Raw genomic sequence first — 16,294 nt, 5'->3', positions numbered from 1 at the left:
TTAGAAGACATCTGAAGGCAGTCCTATTCAGGGAAGTTTTAAATCTCTGACATTTTATTATGTTTTAATATTTTGCCAGAAGCCACCCAGAGTGGCTGGGAAAACCCAGCCAGAAAAATATTATCATTAGTATTATTATTTGTCTTGATCAAATATACAAATCTTTAGATTGTCCTAAGTTTGTAAAACACAGTATTTTGACTGAGCCCTTATAAAGCAGGGAAGGTGAACTTTTTTTTCAGCCTGAGGACCGCATTGAAAGTCGACCACTCCAATGAGGGCCTTATGCCCTCTGTCACAAAAACAGCTCCCTGCTTCCCACCATTGCAGTGGTGTGATGAAGGGCACTGTATTTTGTTGTTCACAGATCTTTTGGTGAAGAGTAAAAGGCAGCATTTCCACTCCTCTCCATTGCAGTGTTGCAGTAGGGAGGAAGATACTTCCTTCTTCCTTTCCTTGCAAATGTGTTCCTTCCCTTTTTGTGCACTAGCACATCAGCACACAACAGGAAGAAGAGGAGCTTTTTGCAAGGTCAGGAAGAGGTGCCTTTCAGAAGGTATCAGTCGGTTTGGTGGTCCATTTAAAATGGCTTGGTGAGTTTGCTCTTGCTTGAGGATTTGCCACCCTTGTCTTAAAAAAAAAATAGATCAAAGGAGAAAACAGTAGCTTCAGTAGTTTTTCCCGCATGCATGTCTTTGAAGGGTTACATGTATGTCATTTTCATGACCAAAGAGTTGTTTACTTCATACAGTTTTGTTTCACAGTTAAAACTAGGTCAGCAATATATTCCCATGCCTCTTGAGCAATGGCTCTTTAGAGCCATGTTTGAGGGTTTACAGAAGCTGCATTTAGTGGCAAAGCATGAATTGTCTTTGGTAGTTGCTTGGTGACATTAAGGGGAAATGGCTGGAAAGAGGCATGGATATAGAAAGAACACATAAATTAGTCGATGGATAAACAAGCTCTTCACGTGGTTGTGCAAAGAAGATTATCATCAATGTCATCTGAAAGACTATTTGGATCAAAGTCACTTATATTGGCATGACCAATTTCAAAAGTTGTGCTAAAGCATATGGAAAAGACAAATGCCTAAGAGCAGGGGTGGGGAACCTCTGGCCTGTGGGCCTAATTAGTCCTGGCCCGGGTCCCAGAATATGTGACACTGGGTGTGGGGCAGAACACAGCTCCAAAAGAGCCAAACAATCACCTTTTGAAGCTTCGTTCTCAACTGATTAGCATTGACAGCACACCTTCTTCATAGAGGTTCACTGTATCATCGGATCAGCAGTTACAGCTCACCCTTTTGAAGGTGCCACATGATGTCAGTTAATGTATCTCTTTACTCTTTTCTACATGTGTCCACTAAATACAGCTTCTATAAATCCTCAACCATGGTGCTCCCTGCCCCAATCAAAGTTGACCCATACTGGTGGGGAAGGCAAGTATCGGCCCGTTGGCCAGATCCAGTTTCCAACCCCACCTAAGAGTTCTGAAGGTGCCCAGAAGGTAGGTAGAGCTACATTAGTCCCATTATCACATTCTTAGATATTTGATCAGTGTCAGTTCCTGATTTGGTTACAGGAAGCTGAGTGTGGTGATGGTATCTTGGTTTTAAGTGCTGAGAATTCTCAACCTCATTAATGTTGAGCAGAAGTGGTAATCCCCCTAATGCAATACTATGATAGTAATTCTAGTAGGAAGGAAAGGGAAGGGGGAAAAGGCATTCAGACTACCAAACTTGGGAATGGTGGGAATGAATTTTAAGAATTTGTGTACTGAGTTTAAAACAAAGGTTTAAGAACTTTAAAGATAATAGAAACTGATGAGCTTCTTAATACCTGTATTTATCCTTATGTTCTAGTTGGGTCCATCTGTAATGCATGGCTAACACTTATATTTCATTGTTGTTGTTTAGTCGTTTAGTCGTGTCCGACTCTCCGTGACCGCATGGACCAGAGAACGCCAGGCACTCCTGTCTTCCACTGCCTCCTGCAGTTTGGTCAAACTCATGCTGGTAGCTCTGAGAACACTGTCCAACCATCTCATCCTCTGTCATCCCCTTCTCCTTGTGCCCTCTATCTTTCCCAAAATCAGGGTCTTTTCCAGGGAGTCTTCTCTTCTCATGAGGTGGCCAAAGTATTGGAGCCTCAGCTTCACGATCTGTCCTTCCAGTGAGCACTCAGGGCTAATTTCCTTAAGAGTGGATAGGTTTGATCTTCTTGCAGTCCATGGGACTCTCAAGAGTCTCCTCCAGCACCATAATTCAAAAGCATCAGTTCTTCAGCTATCGGCCTTCTTTATGGTCCAGCTCTCACTATATTGCGTAGAAAGCATAATAGAAGCATGTTCAAATGACTGCAGGGCCGGGGGTCCACATCACCTTGGTTTATGAAGGGGCTGTGCCATTCTACATTATAATGAATTTATGTGGTCTGTAACTCAGCTGCCTGGGGGGAAAGCACCAGCTTTGTACATCCCAGCTGCAGACTTCATTAAGTTTCTAGCAACCAAACAATTGACAATCACAGCGGCCTGGCATGTTCGTTTATTTCCCCAGCAGGAACTTAAAATATATGGGGAAGAGATTGAGGTGAACAAGAAGATGTGCCAGGCCAGTCACCCAGGTGAAAAGGAAAGGGGCTAACACTTCTACTTTAAACCTCTCTCTCTGACACTTGGAATGCTTTTAGCAGATACCAATGTAAGCACAAGTTAGGTTTCGATTAAATTTAGACCACCTCTGGCCGAATTTCGTGTCATGAGAAAGTTCTTGAGGTTTTTACAAAATAGACTGGAAGCTTGTGCACACATTTGAGGTTGATGTAAACAAAAAGGGAGGCTGTTGGGTTTTTAATACAGTGGTACCTCAGGTTACATACGCTTCAGTTTACAGACTCCACTAACCCAGAAATAGTACCTCGGGTTAAGAACTTTGCTTCAGGATGAGAACAGAAATCGTGCTCTGGTGGCGTGGCAGCAGCAGGAGGCCCCATTAGCTAAAGTGGTGCTTCAGGTTAAGAACAGTTTCAGGTTAAGAACAGACCTCCAGAACACATTAAGTTCTTAACCCGAGGTACCACTGTATAAGTAGCAGCAGTTTGCTGCTGAACGGTCTCAGAGGTGGGAGGAAACAAGAATATACCAGGATATAACACGTACAATTTGAAGAGTAAGGAAAAACTACCCATGGTAAATAACTCAAAAATATAGTATGTACTTACTAAGCTGTAACGTAGTTGCAAGTTTGGGCCCTGAGCAGACATTCAGAATCTGAGATGGGGAGCTGCTGTATATATATTACTAGGATGTACCTAAGTATGAACTGATATGTATGTTCCCTGAATAAATGCTGTATTCCTCAGTTTCACTGTTAAATGTAGATTGAGCTGCAAATAAGGAAGGATGTTCAGTCTTCTGTTTCCTTGATAACATCCTGAGTGCTGTAGCTAGTTAGAAGGGGCTGGTGCTCTCAGACTGCTCACTGCACTCGCAGTAAACGCAGCTCTTTGTCTCTTAGAATGTTCTGCTTCCTCTTTTTAAGAATTTTTTTTATCTTTTGGGGTGGAAGCTCATGGGAGTTAGCATGCATCTATGATGAGGGCTGAGCTGCTTAAAAGAACGACTGGCTGCACTAAAAGATTAATAAAGTGGCACATGTGAGTGAAAGGAACAGACAGAAATGAAACAGTGAATGGCTTTTTGGTTTGGTTTGTAATATCCAGGACAATGCATGACTCTAAAGAGAAGCAGTCAGAAGCTAAATGACTGGTTCTGATTTTCCCCAAGGGGTGATAGCTAAATATTTAATTGTAAATTTCTTTTCTGTTACTATCCCCTAATACATTCTCAAGTTCTGTAGTGTAAGCAAGGATATTCTGTGCATTTCAGCTTTTTGTCTAGCTTAGTCCCAACAAACCATTTACTCTGATCGTTAATGAAGTAGAGAAACTACTGACAGAATATAGGTGTACACCATTTAACGTTACTGCTTTTGTTATGTTTCAGAGGCAGCTTTGAGATTCCCTAAATATTTTCAGCGTTGGTAATATTTCCGCGTAGGTTGTCTTCCATGTAGGAAAAGTGTTATATGTTCACACCCATCTGTCTCAGGAGACAATAGAGGAGTGCTTCTTTGGAGGTGAAGTCAAACTATTTGTTGAAAGGTTATAGTGCTTGCTATGGCTGTAGAGACCAATAGGGGAGCAACATGTTTTGTTGCAGCTGGAGCAGATGAAGGCATCCAGTTGTGCTGCTGCAGATGCACCATGGCATTTCTTCTCTCTGTGCTCCTCCCAGCAGTCAGTCCTCCTCTGGTTGTTGCTATGGATGCACAACCTGTCTGTCTCCAGGTGCTGTGGAGGTCTGCAAGGGGTTCCCACACGGCGGGGATCGAGGTTGATGTTGCTAGCCTTCATGTTCACACTTGAGCAACACTACATAATCAAAGCCTTTGAGCCTAAAATTAACAGAATTAGTGTGTTTTTGATGCTGTCTGAATGATAACACATTTAAATCATATGATCTCACTGTGGTGAACCTGGGCAATGCAGAAAATATATTATGCTTTGGAGGTTTTGGTGGTCTTTGCAGCAAAAAGGTTGATTGGAAGAACAAGCCACCACTTGGTAATGCAGGAACAGGGGAAGAGTACCCCCAGAACCATTTAGTAGGGTGCACCAGCACAGTGCTTGTTTCCATGAAACCATAGTTCATTTTAAACTGTGATTTAATGTGTTGTGGAAATTGGGCCATTGTCTAGTTTGACCTGAGAACCTCTTGTGATTTTTCAAGCTATTGCAGAAAAAGGCTGTCTTTTCTGTTTCCATGGAGACAGCTGGGGGTGAATTGATAAGAGTTCTCTTATCAAACTAGGAATCTGACAGGCTGCAGTCCAGAACTCCCTTACTATTACTGTAATAGGAGGCTAGATACAGACTTAAGGCCATTGCATAGCAGTCTTGGTTCATGTGTAGTTGCTAAAAATATCCTTCCTCTCAAGCACAAATGTTCTAGCATAAAAGAAACAGTTGCTTTACTTCCCATCAATTTGGTTAGATTAATTACTGACTTGGCTTTCAGCTCTGCAGGAATTTTCACTTCACGTCTAGTGTCTACAAAGAGAAGTTCTCTTCCTAGATTGATGAAAATGTTTGGCTTCCAGATTTCTGCTGATGCAGTGCATTTTTATATAGGGAAGCTTTATTGTGTTTTATATCTCTGTGTGAGAAATGGTATAGAGAATGGCATGTGTGGACACCAGTGTTTGCTATACCATATGAATGTTAACAGGAGGTCTGAAATCATTAATAAATTACTGCAATCAGCTAAACTTACCAGATTTAAAATGAGCATATTAAGCGGACTTTAGAGTTGTGCCCTGTGAAGTTGTGTTTAGTGTTTATGTCTTAATTGTTTACTATCTGTGTTCATTGCTATTCTTATTATGTGGCTGTTCAATAAAAAGACCCTCTTTAAATTTTCATAGAAATATACATTATTGTGTTTCTTATTCCATAGAAGCAAATTAGCTAATAAACAAAGCATCTTAATTGGATGTCACTATCCCTTCAGCTGGAGTACATTGATTTGGGAAGAGCTTGTCACATGTATAGAGACAAGGTTGGACTACTCTGGCTTCATGGGGGTGAGATGAGGGCCACAAATGTGTGTGGAGTTCTGCTTCATCTGCGGAAATGCCCATGTTCCTTTTTGGATGATACAGACCCCCAATGAGAAGCAGAAGTGTGAGCGGCTTTCAGACTTGAAAGAGCTCTTAAGACAATCTTAATAGGAGAAGGGGATCAAATACAAAGCTGATTGAAGGGTAAATTTAAAAAGAAACCAGTTATAGGCTTTCAGATTTGAAGTACACAGTACAATTCAACAATGGCTGTAATAGGCTATAAAATAGCTTTATGTAGATCATGTGATGGATTTTTAAAGGTAATAGAGCTTAGCATTGGATGTAGCTGACATACCAGTGTCTGGTCCTCCTAGGAGACAAAACACATGTTCTATATAACACAAGTAATTCCATATTTCATAGCGAGTGTCAGAATATGGCTTGACTTTGAAATGTCTACAGAATGTAGTTTGACTTGGTATAATTTACTTTTCAGCTACTGGAGTAGGGTAAAAGTGCTTTGAAACTATCTGGCTTTTCATAAAGTAGGCTTAAATTAGAGCATCAACATCATGCTATCCTGAAATGTAATTTTGTGTTTCTTTAATCCCCTCTCTCCCAGGTTTTGAACGAAGAATGTGATCAAAATTGGTACAAGGCGGAACTCAATGGCAAAGATGGCTTCATTCCCAAAAATTATATTGAAATGAAACCACATCCGTAAGTAAAGTACCATGACTTCTGTATGTGACATTATGCTTAGAGCCAAATTCTGGCTAAGTTCACTTGCAGTTCTGGTAGTTGTCAATGCAGGAAGTATATCTCTGGAAAACTTTTTCATTCCCATGAGAGCCATCAATCCTCTGACCATATTTTGGATGGCAGGGATGCCATCAATGCAGGGGTTGTAGTGCCGGTTGTTGACATTGGCAGCAACAAAGTGGATCATGTGAACTGCATTCCCACTCAGTACACTCACTGTGAGTCTTGCAAAATCAACAGTAAAGCCCAGGTTGTTGGCTTTTGTTGCAGTTTGAACTAGACAGGCTTCACCCAACATAACATTTGATTCTGCTGTAGTAATGGGCAGGCTTTAACTGTTCAAAAGGAAACCTTTGCGAATGGTACACACTTCATTAGTGTAAAATTATTTCCTGCCTGTTTTCCCCGTCACCAAAAAGACTTTTTCTTGGTGAACCTACTAAAAATCTTTGTATATTCTATACTAGATGTGTGGTCCTTACTAGTCAGTATTTCCTGTAAAATATTACCGCTGACAGCTTATTAAATGTTTAGTTCTTTCTTTCCATTGATATCAGGCAATCGTTCACTATATTAAGTACTACATGGTCTCAATACTGAGGATATGTAATGAAGACAAGTTCCTGTTCACTAAATTGTGTATACACATTCTGTTGCCAGCAGCACAAGGCCTGTACCGAGAAACTTACACAGTATTCTTTGTAAAATCTCAGCCCTGAAACCCTTTCACTAAACAATAATTCCAGTTGAAATCTAATTTTGAAACCCACCTTTGCCATTCATTCTCAGGTTTTGCTGCTTATAGTTTTCCAGTTTTGCTCCATCTCAACAAATACTTCTAATTCTTCTAGTCATCCTTTCCATGCAGACCTTTCCATTCATTTCTACTTTCTCACTTACTGCCTTCTTGAAGAGAGATAACATAAGCAAAAACCTGTCCTAAAGAGATTACAATCTAAACAGGGGCAAGGTTAATAGGAGAGGACTTTGTGCAAATCTAGTCATAGTTACTTAGGCTTAATTTCAATACAGGGTCATTCTAAGGCTGCCAGCCAATTAAAGAATTTTACTCTATTAATCATCACTGTTTCAAGCAGTTAATTGGTTGGATTTGAACTTTTTTATGTTTTCCAAAACTTCAGTACAGGTGTCCCTTTGAGACACTGAATGAAATTTCACAAATGTAGGAAGCAAAGAACCAAGAATAAACCTTGGCTACAACTTGTAGTTGGTGAGCAGAGAGCTTAACCATGAGTCCCAGTTTGGACAACATGTTTCACCAAACCTTGGCTTAGCTCAGCATTGGGCATCAATAAAAAGAACTGGAAAAGAGTGAAGCGACTGCAAGCTCCTCTCTAGGAATTCACATGGTCACCTAGTTTTGCTAACTAACAAGACTTTAGGGTTATATTCTAAGGCCCTTTTCACTGCTGGTGCTCCAGTTGTAGACTGCCTTTTCTGTAAAGGCTCACTGGGCACCTTTTTGGTATTCCTATTGGCACTAGGTGAAGACCTTATTTGCCCTTGCTTTTCATCTTAAAATATTTGAGTGTTTTATTTTTGGGTTGCTTTTTTAAAAAAACACTTGTTTTAACGTCATTCATTTTATCTTGGGACTGAGCTACACAGCTACAAATAAAACGTTTTAAATATGTTGTAAAGTGCATTATACAAATGTGTCACTAGATAGCGACAGTTTAAAAAACCATTTTCACCGCATTTTTTATATATGTGTAGATTCCACCTTGGTGTTAAGCTGTTGCTGGATTTATTCTGTTTTGGAAGTTGTGTTTCCCCCTCTTATGGTTATCTATAACAATTGCCTCTTGATATTTTTAAGGACTACAGATCCCTAACACCTTACCTCAGGATAGCTCTGGTTATCAGGAGGAATGGCCTTTAGGCATTACAAGTTGACAAAGAGAGTTGCCCTGTTAAAAGAAGTTGAACACATTACACAATCAGTGCAGGTTACTTTGTCCATTAGTAAACAGCAATGTTTGGTTTTGAATTGGTTGACTGCTGTAATAAGGAAGCATGCTTCAATTAAATTCTATTGATACGTTTCACATGTGAATGTGAAACAAATTGAGCTCTCAATAACATGGCTCCATGGTGACTGGCCGCAAACGTTTTCAGAGGCCAAAATTGTGGTTGCTGAGTTTCTGAGGCAGAAACCCAGGGCAATGTGTACATACATGGAAAGGGAGAAATGAAACCTTCCTAAGACACTGGCCATGACCCACAGACCTGCAAGCGCACCTCGGTTTTTGTTTCTTTGTAGAAGTTGCTAACAGTTTGGGATGTAGTTTTCTGACCAAACCCGGCAATGCAGGCAGTCTAGAATGCTTGCAGAGATCTGCACATAATGTAAACTTACAGATCGTGCTTCTTTTGTCTGAATCACTACTATGCTTACAGAAAAGTTCTGTCTAGTTCTGGAAGAATAAGCCATATAATGCAGGCCCAATATAAAACCAAAGTCAGTTTTGTGGCAATTCCAATACTATATCTGACATGTGAAAGTGGAATCAGAAGATGAACAGATGCAGCTCTCATGACATAATCAATCCACCAACCTTGTGTGTTTCCCATTGCTTCCGGCAAGAGCCAGATTTTTCTAACTACTAAGAAGCATCAGTGACAAGTGTTTAAGTTATTGACAGATCTAGCAATGGAATGCACAGAGAGGCATTAATGCAACATTTGTAAAGTGCTTTCTAGTGTTTGAGGCACTTAACGTGCACTATCTAGTAATCCTTACAATTCTGTAAAGTCAGTATTATCCCCCATATTGCATTTGGGGGGCAGAGGACTGAGGCTGAGAAAGAGGCTTGCCTAAATCCAAGTAATGACTTCATGATGGAGGCAAACATTTCTGATTTCAAACTTCCTTACTTGTAGCAGAGTCTCCTTTACCTTCCAAAATGGTTTTCAATGTGAATAGCCCTAAAGGCACTTGTAAACTTAAACCGTGTTCCCCCAAATGCCATTAATCATGGGGCTTAGATTCAGTATACGCAAAACAAAGCTTTCCTAGGTAGCAACTATAGCTGGCACCCATAAAGCAGAGTTGCAAAATGATGCAAAATACTATCTGCCCTAATAGTCACTATTCTGGCTTTGCTAAAAGTAGAATGTTTGTGGTTTATTTTAATGGGAATGCTTGCTGTCGGGAATCTGAAGTAAAGAAATTAAATCACTACAACTAATTTTAAAGGATGGGAGAAGTTCCTTAAGAATCTATAACTTGTTAATCCTGAATCTCATTGTTTCAGCCAAATTCTCTTGCCTCTCTTCCTATAATGCAGTGGTTAAAAGCCTTGGAAATGGCAAAAATTGCTAAATCAAGAGACATTGAGGAAATTGACTTTTTAAAAAAAATGAAGTGGTATCTATTATTTACTGGAACTTGATGTATTTATGTAATCCCCAGTTTTATATCATTCCAATCTTTTAAATTACTTTTTAAAAACATTATTTAAGTGCAGCCTCGTGGAACAGTTCAATTGATTATACCTGTCAGATTACTTCCCAGCTATGAACATATCCAAACTTGCCTTTTTGGAGTTTGAATTATGCTTAATTTTCAACTGTGTTTGCACAGGTGGTTTTTTGGGAAGATCCCCCGAGCAAAAGCTGAGGAGATGTTGGGCAAACAGAGACATGATGGTGCCTTCCTCATAAGAGAGAGTGAGAGTGCTCCCGGGGACTTTTCTCTCTCCGTCAAGTAAGTGTTGCATTATAGTTGGTTGATAAACACGTTCTGCACTTAAACTGCAGGTGAAATAAGCCTATTTGAATTATTCTTACTTCTGCCATAAAATCTAGTCCTTGTTTCCCTGACTACAAAACTTGGAAATGTTGGTACAGTAACTTGACTATGTTTTTTTAAAAAGTGGGCTACCACTTGTCTGCAAGTGATATATGGGGACGCTTATTGGTTGTCCTGCTTTCTCGTCTCTCCCTCCACCCCTGCCCATCTTGCTTTTTAGTGCTTTCCTTCTCAAATCTCAGGCATTTTGCAATTAGGGCTGGTAAAGTTGTAAAATGCTTTTCAAATATATAGAATCCTTCATAATACCCTAGGGAAATCACTGTTAACTCCAGGATTCTACACTTTTTAAGGGTCTTTGTGTTCATTGATTTATCATCCGAATCTCTCATCTCTGAAGGTATCCTTCAGCAACTTGCATGTTTCCAAATAAGGTGCTGTTGCCACATTGGCGCTAATCGCCTTTTGTAAATAGGTTCTGTTGTTTCCTTTAAATCAAATAAAAATAATTATTAAACTCTAGCTACATTAATTTATACTGTACAAATAGAAAACCATGTGTACCTTGCTGAGTCCTTCTGCATAGCTTTGCCCTTCCAAATGCTACCATGCAGTCTCCCAGATAGTCTCATATTGTAAGGGGGAGGCTTTCTTGACTATCCAAGTATGTAGAAGTTTGGTGTTTTTGTTCTTGACTCTGTGAATAGTCCTCAAGTGTTTCTTTCAGTCTTCTTCTCCTACATTGTAATAGATCAGCTTTGGTACAAATGAAAACCTGTTGGGAATAATCAAACTAAGATATTAATAGAATGTTCATTCTAATAGTTTATTACACCTTTACTATAAAACCAGCATATGTATTTATTAGCAGTGGTAATCAGTGACACATGCTGACTTCTCATAGCACAGTACTGCCACCTATCGTTCAAGAATCACTGAAATCCATATTTGCCTAGAACCAACAATAGGTCCTGTTAGCTTAGAGAGAGAGAAAATACTCAGTACCTGCCTCGCTGGCATGAATTAACATTGTGCCTCACTTCATGTCAAAGGAAAATGACTAACTCACCTCATTATCTGAAGCCTCAGATGTCATTCCCATTGACTATTAGGGTGAAAGCAACAAACGCCTATAACCTGTAGTTATTATTGAGCAGAATTATTTGCAGGCATAGTGGCCACTTCTGAGGGCGATAAAGCCTGCCAGATTTCAGGCATAGCTGCAAGGCTTTCTGTGTGAAATGCTTTTAAAGTGTGAAACTTTTGTTAAGGGTTTGATGTGCTTGCGTTTGGATGAACATAATATACAATGTAGAAATGCCCGCAGATACGTTCCCTGCAAAATTTCAGAAGGATAGATGCAGGGGTTAGGGAGTTACAAATGAAAAACAATATTTAAGGTCTTTTCTTTAAAAAAAACTGCTCAGTTTGCACCAAGGCCACAGAAAGTGCAAAGTTTATTATGTTCTTTTGGTATCCTATATCAAAAGGATATAGATTGGAAATAAGTGGAAAGTCCTGGTAAAGCCATTCCCTGCTTGAAGCTAGATCTGTCACTTACAGGCACCCTTCCTCTTCTGCTTCCTCTCCTATTCTCTGCCTGGAGTTTACCATTTATGGAAGGCTTAAGCGAGGTTATTAAGAACCCTCCCAAGATTCCAGAGCCTTGGAGCTAGCCTGCTTCACCTTGGACCACCTCTGATCCAGTCTGTCTTGGGATTCTGAAGCAGTCCAAACATCTCCAAGGAACTGAGTCCTTTCCTTGGACTCATGCCTTGTCTGAGACTAATGCTCGACTGTTAGCCTGTGTACGTGCAAATGTTTGCTTTAGCAACAGCAGACAATAGTACCTGTCATGCATTGGCATACACATTAGAAGAATAAATAAAAGCCTGGACATGTTCTTCTCTTTCTATTTAGATTTGGAAATGATGTGCAGCACTTCAAGGTGCTTCGAGATGGGGCTGGCAAGTATTTCCTCTGGGTGGTAAAGTTCAATTCTCTGAATGAGTTGGTAGACTATCACAGATCGACCTCTGTCTCCAGGAATCAGCAGATATTTCTTCGAGACATTGAGCAGGTGCCTCAGGTAAAGGAGCATGAGTGGAGTTCTGCCTCATTTCCATCTTCAAATGTTCTATATTATTCAATAATAACCTTATGCAAATCTGTGTTTTAGGGGATTTTACAGTTTGGAGTATAAGCACAATTCTAATACCTGCTATATATTTTGGAGCATTCTTTGTCCACTGTGTATTTAGCCACCTCTTAAGATATTGTAAGCAAATTTTGCACGATGGTTCCTGAGATCAAGGAGCAAGTTTTCATCTCTTTTGGGATACAAATGGGCACCATTCTGAATCAAGATGGCAGACTCCACTTTTCAAAACTGCACTGATACTTTGGTTTCTTAGAATTCCTGAGCAAGGCCGGGTATGAGGCTGCCGGTTTATAATATTTGTTACTACAGTGCCTTTCTTTCGTGGCTAAGGATACCACACTTAGAAAATGTACAAGCCTCCCTTTGTTATAAGGCTTCCAGGCTGTTGTGCATATTACACACACGCACACAGAAACTTGATTTTAAAAATAATTAGCAGCAACAACACAGTCAATACTGTCAAGACTGAAATAAAAAGATCCATGTGGTGGTGGGTTGCCCCATGTGGATTGTCCCATCCCACACGATTGCCTATGGCCTCCTGCCACGGTAGAGGCTACAGTAGTGAGAACTGGGCAGAGAATTTCCTTATGTGAGGCTTCATTTTGCTCTCATTAGCACTGGTTGCAATTCAGTTTGCTCAAATGCTTGGATGAATAAAAGAAAAAACAACCACCACCACCAATTATCAAAAGTTGACACAAGGTGAACTTCCTGGGGGAGGCTGTTCCAAATAGGCGGTTCTGCAGCCGATAAGGTGGTATCGCCACCCACCTAACTTTGAATGGTAGGAAGCAAAGTTGCATCTCTGAAGGTGAACACAGGATATGGGAAATCTCATGTGGAAGTAGAAGGTTGTCCTTCAGATAACCAGCTCTCAAGTCATTTAGGGCTTTAAACAGCCAGTGTTTGGAACTGTTTATAGCTTGCTCTGGATACTACTGAGATCTACTGTTTGCAGTCTCTGAAAAGTTTGCAAAGGCAGCCTCTCATACAGTGCTTTGCAGTAATCCAATAGGGTACCCTCCAAACATTGAACTGCAACTCTCACCAATCCATTGGTCAAATATAACGGGGGTTGTATTTCACATTGGCTACTCCTGCAGGAGTCTAATCTCAAGCTTGCCAGTACATGGATAACACTACGAGCTAGAGCCTCGGCCAGTGAAGGTTCACAGCTAGTCCATTAAGCTTAACTCGTGAAAGGCACTGCATGCCACAGATGCTTCTTGGTCCTCCAGTGATAATGCAGATTTAGCAACACCTGCCAAACTGTTTACCTGATTCTTTAGTGAGTAGTGTACCCTTTCAATTCAGGTTCATTGGTAGGCAAAAAACTCAAGAAAAACAAAACAGTTTTTGCATTAACGTAAGTGAATTTAATTTTATGTGGTGTACTCTATTTTTAAAAATCAGTAGAAGCCAAATTGGTAGCTTTACACAAGGGGTGAGCAACTGCATCTAGGCAGGACTGGATCCAGAACTGGCTCACCATTAGCAGAAAATGAAAATTGGAGATGTGTGGAGCAATTAATAACTCACCCTTCTTTTCTTTGGTCTGCAGCAACCCACATATGTTCAGGCTCTCTTTGATTTTGACCCTCAAGAGGAAGGTGAGCTGGGCTTTCGCCGTGGAGACTTTATCCGGGTCCTTGACAATTCTGATCCCAACTGGTGGAAGGGAGCCTGCCATGACCAAACAGGCATGTTTCCACGCAACTACGTGACCCCAGTGAACCGGAACATCTAGAGCAAATTATTAAAGATTATTTAAGGAAACAGGAGAAACAGTACACATTCAGAATCTAAGTGCAGCCAGTGATCTCCAGTCATCAGGCCATAAATCTGAGTCACCTCTCTGCCGGAGAGGGAACACTTTATTCCCCCCACTCAGTATGGAACTTTGTGGGGAGGGGACAGGAGAAGGGTCCAACTTGCGCGCCAAAACTTACCTTTTAAATTAAATAGATATTAACAGATTTCTTCGGTTACTTCCGGGTGGCCCCTTTCGTTCGCTTGTCCTTTCTCCCCCAACGCTGACACACCAGTTCATCAGTGCATGAAGTTTTAATGCTATATGAAGTCCATGCCATGCCACTCAAGGAAGATAAGAGGGAGAAGCTCTGCTGGTGTTTGCTACTTATGCAAACGGCCTTCATGAAGGGACCGAGAAAGGAACCAAATCCACTACCCAGTTTAAAAGCAAAACACACACATGCCATATGCCAACTTTACTTTTGCCTTCAGTATTTTGCCTGGGTAAGATAGGGTCTTAATTCCGCCTACATACCCTCTCATCTGAAAACCCAGCTGCTTCAGAGCAAAGGAAAGAAGGTGGGGCTTTTACCACCACAGGTTGCAGGCTGTCGTGACAAATTCTCTGCTACAGCTAGATCATGCTCTCATTAACCATGACAGCTTTTAAAATTTGTTTAAGTGTGTGGTTGAGCACATTATTTTTCCATTAGTGCCTTTCCCTCATTTCCTTATTCTTTTTTAAGTTAAAAGGACAGTCCAGAGCTTTCAGATTTCCCCCCCTGCTTTTATGTAAATATTTAAGGGGTTGAATGGGAGGGATGTAGCTTTATTATTAAATACGAAGCCTTCCATAAACCAGATGGAGCTTTAAAATGTGTATAAGCACCTGATATTCTTTATTACCAGGTGGGAAAAGACAAAGTGTTCTACAAGAGTCAGGGCTAGGACCTGCAGCCAGGGGCCCTTGAGAGAAAAGAGAGATTGCACCATTATGAAGAATGTGGCATGTTGTATGACGCTGCCATGTGGTGGAGACTGAATATTCTGGGATGTCCTGTGAAACTGTCATTTCCCCCAAAAAATATTACAGGGAGGCATCAAGAAATTGTGCTTAATTACACATTGGGTGCTTTCCAAGTATATAATTAAAGATGATGCTTAGTGATAAGCAGTTCAGTTCCCCTTTATAAACACACATGCTATATATATATATATATGAGAGAGACTGGGTCTCGATTAGAGTCGTTGACTTGTTCTCGAAAAGAGGAATCTGGTATCTTCATGCTTCAGATTTTCCCTGTCTCCACATGCCAGTGTTACATACTTGGAGGAGTTGTGTTTCTTCCAACTTACAGCAGGCTGTTGGGGGTTGTATTTCAATCTTGCGTCCCCAGATAAGATTCACTAAAGCCATTCATAGCTTTATGAATGGACTTGGAGAGGGAAGAGCAACCTGCAGAGCTCTTTGTGCCAATACACACCTTATTTCCTTTTGCTGAGCCACATGGCTGAAACTTTCATCCCAACAACAGATCCCAAAGCTACCACAGATATCTTCTTTTCCGCCCAAATGGGGAAAATTCCTGTGTTGGCAGGTGCCTTTTTATACTAAGTGTTACAAGTGTGTTATTTCTGAGATGGACTCTGCCTTACACTTCCATTTCTCCCAGCAGATGAAAGAAAACGCTACCCTGTAGCGTATTGATTTCTCACCCATTCCTTGCTAGCTGACTTTTTCTTTCCCTCTCCCCCATACTTTCTTCTTTCTAAAATGATTGGAAAAGGAATCTATGGCATTCTACACTTGGACCATTTGATTGTTTTCTTATTTTGGAATCGGTGTATATCATGCAGCCTTGCAGACATAATGTCTTGTGTGTATATATATATTAAAAAAAAAATCAGTGTTTAAATAAAAAAAGGCCTATGTACTTAATCCTTTAACTCAGCAGCAGCATTTGGTAGTTAGTAATTAACTGTGAATAATAAATATACAACAAATTCTTCACTTGAATTTCAGTGTCTTTTCTGTTCATTTAATGAACCATCAGCTAGTTTAGGGCTGCAGTTCTCCTAACCATCTCTACTCCTGCAGGTAAGTGGGGTTAGGATTGCACCCTGAAAAAGTGATCCACGGAAGGTTCTGCATCTTCAGATAATTTGCTACCCACCCAAAATCTCACCTGTTCAGCATAGATTTCTGTTACACTGGAGG

General features: G+C 40.5%; 1 protein-coding gene across 1 annotated transcript in view; it reads left to right on the top strand.

Annotated features, from left to right (window-relative positions):
* Positions 1–16,093, top strand: part of GRB2 (growth factor receptor bound protein 2) — a 48,511-nt gene extending 32,418 nt beyond the window's left edge. The window contains exons 3-6 of the mRNA XM_080994048.1: positions 6,246–6,343; positions 9,993–10,115; positions 12,081–12,249; positions 13,886–16,093. Of these exons, the coding sequence (XP_080850174.1) occupies positions 6,246–6,343; positions 9,993–10,115; positions 12,081–12,249; positions 13,886–14,071 (576 nt within the window). The 3' untranslated portion in view covers positions 14,072–16,093. The remainder of the gene's footprint in view (positions 1–6,245; positions 6,344–9,992; positions 10,116–12,080; positions 12,250–13,885) is intronic.
* Positions 16,094–16,294: the final 201 nt, after the last annotated feature.

Source organism: Podarcis pityusensis (assembly GCF_964106645.2).
Source record: "Podarcis pityusensis genome assembly, chromosome: 2".
Taxonomy (NCBI): domain Eukaryota; kingdom Metazoa; phylum Chordata; class Lepidosauria; order Squamata; family Lacertidae; genus Podarcis; species Podarcis pityusensis.
This window is presented reverse-complemented; position numbering and strand designations above follow the sequence as displayed.